Source organism: Pundamilia nyererei, unplaced genomic scaffold, assembly GCF_000239375.1.
Source record: "Pundamilia nyererei isolate P.nyererei 1_Seehausen unplaced genomic scaffold, PunNye1.0 scaffold00002, whole genome shotgun sequence".
Classification (NCBI taxonomy): Eukaryota; Metazoa; Chordata; class Actinopteri; order Cichliformes; family Cichlidae; genus Pundamilia; species Pundamilia nyererei.
The window spans coordinates 7,016,115-7,017,505 of NW_005187403.1; the positions used below are offsets into that span (position 1 = coordinate 7,016,115).

At 35.7% G+C, this 1,391-nt stretch overlaps 1 protein-coding gene across 1 annotated transcript in view; it reads right to left on the minus strand.

Moving 5' to 3' along the window:
* klhl8 (kelch-like family member 8) overlaps positions 1-897 on the minus strand; it is a 9,913-nt gene extending 9,016 nt beyond the window's left edge. The window contains exons 1-2 of the mRNA XM_005720533.1: positions 844-897; positions 635-696 (exon numbers count right to left, since the gene is read on the minus strand). Coding sequence (XP_005720590.1) covers positions 635-696; positions 844-897 — 116 coding nt within the window. The remainder of the gene's footprint in view (positions 1-634; positions 697-843) is intronic.
* Between the last annotated feature and the right edge of the window lie 494 nt (positions 898-1,391).

Genomic DNA, 1,391 nt, shown 5'->3' on the forward strand with positions numbered 1-1,391 from the left:
AACAAAAAGCCAAACATGCAAAATTGCACACAAAAAAATCCGCGAAACAGCGAGGCCACGAAAAGTGAACCGCGATATAACGAGGGACCACTGTATGTTTTTTGTTTTTGGGCTTGCCGCTTCTTTTGTCTTTTTTTTGTGAGGACACACACTGCACACCATGCTGTTGCAGGTTTTGAGCTGATAGATCTTCGGGAATCATCTTGTTGTTGCAAAAATACCAATTTATGCATTTCTCTGAAAACTGTCAGCTACAAGGACTGAAAATGATTGAAAAAGCAGCCAACATCGTAAAGAAAAACTAAAGAAAAAGTAAAACTTAACAAATAAAAGGTGGAAAAGTCACTGGTTTGCCACTTTTGGCCATTGTTATCTTATTTATTTGCAAACTGGATATGATGAGGGAGTTGTGGACCGTTCTTAGAACACAATATACAAAATCAAACCATACTGTGTTAGATAAGGCTTAAAACTAACAACTGAGACAATAAACCCGTTAGTAAAACTTTGTGTCCTTAGGTCGTACATTTTTCTGTACATACAGATATCTTTTTTTTTTTTAATCCAAGAAGTCTCCCCCCTATGGCTGTTAGAAAAAACCCAGGGTTAAGACACCGATACAGGCAAAACATACCTGAAGTAAGGGATAACACAGGCCAGCACCAACTTGTGACAGTGTATCAACCTGCTGCCAACCTAGAAAAAGAAAAACAGAAAATACATGATACAAGCACACTTTGACATCATTAAATTAGGACTACACGATTAATCAAATTTTAATCTCAATCAAAACTAGTTTCCTTCAGTGATACTGAAAAATTCATGGAGCTTACAAACACTGACTGAAATCACAGACACAACTGTATTCTTTTTGGCTAAAGTGCGTCCACTAAACATGATGAGTAAATGGATGTTTCAGGAAAATAATCAACTTTACTACAAAACATATTTTATCCCCTCATAGAGTTATGTGTGGCGATAGCTGCACTATATACAAAATGAGGGACCTCACTGCTGTCAAATGCTTTGCTACAAGTTTTATTCACATCATGAAAATCCAATAAATAGAGTGAAACGTTAGCTCCTAGGGGATGCACTTGAGCCAGGTGAATAAACATCTTTCACAATGTAAAAGAGAAAGCAGTGCCTTGTGGATTTATCTTTGTCTTTTCTTTGCATTACAGTTTTCCTGTAAGGGCTGCACCCAAATCAGGTGGATAAGGGGGACCAATTTTATTTCGATACACAGATTTGTGTATTATTAAGAATGTAATATGGATTATATATTATAGTATTATACTTCCATGAAAGAGCAATAAAAATGTCTATTGCCATGGAAATCAATAAATTATCCTGACAAATAATCACGATCTCAATATTGATCAAAAATA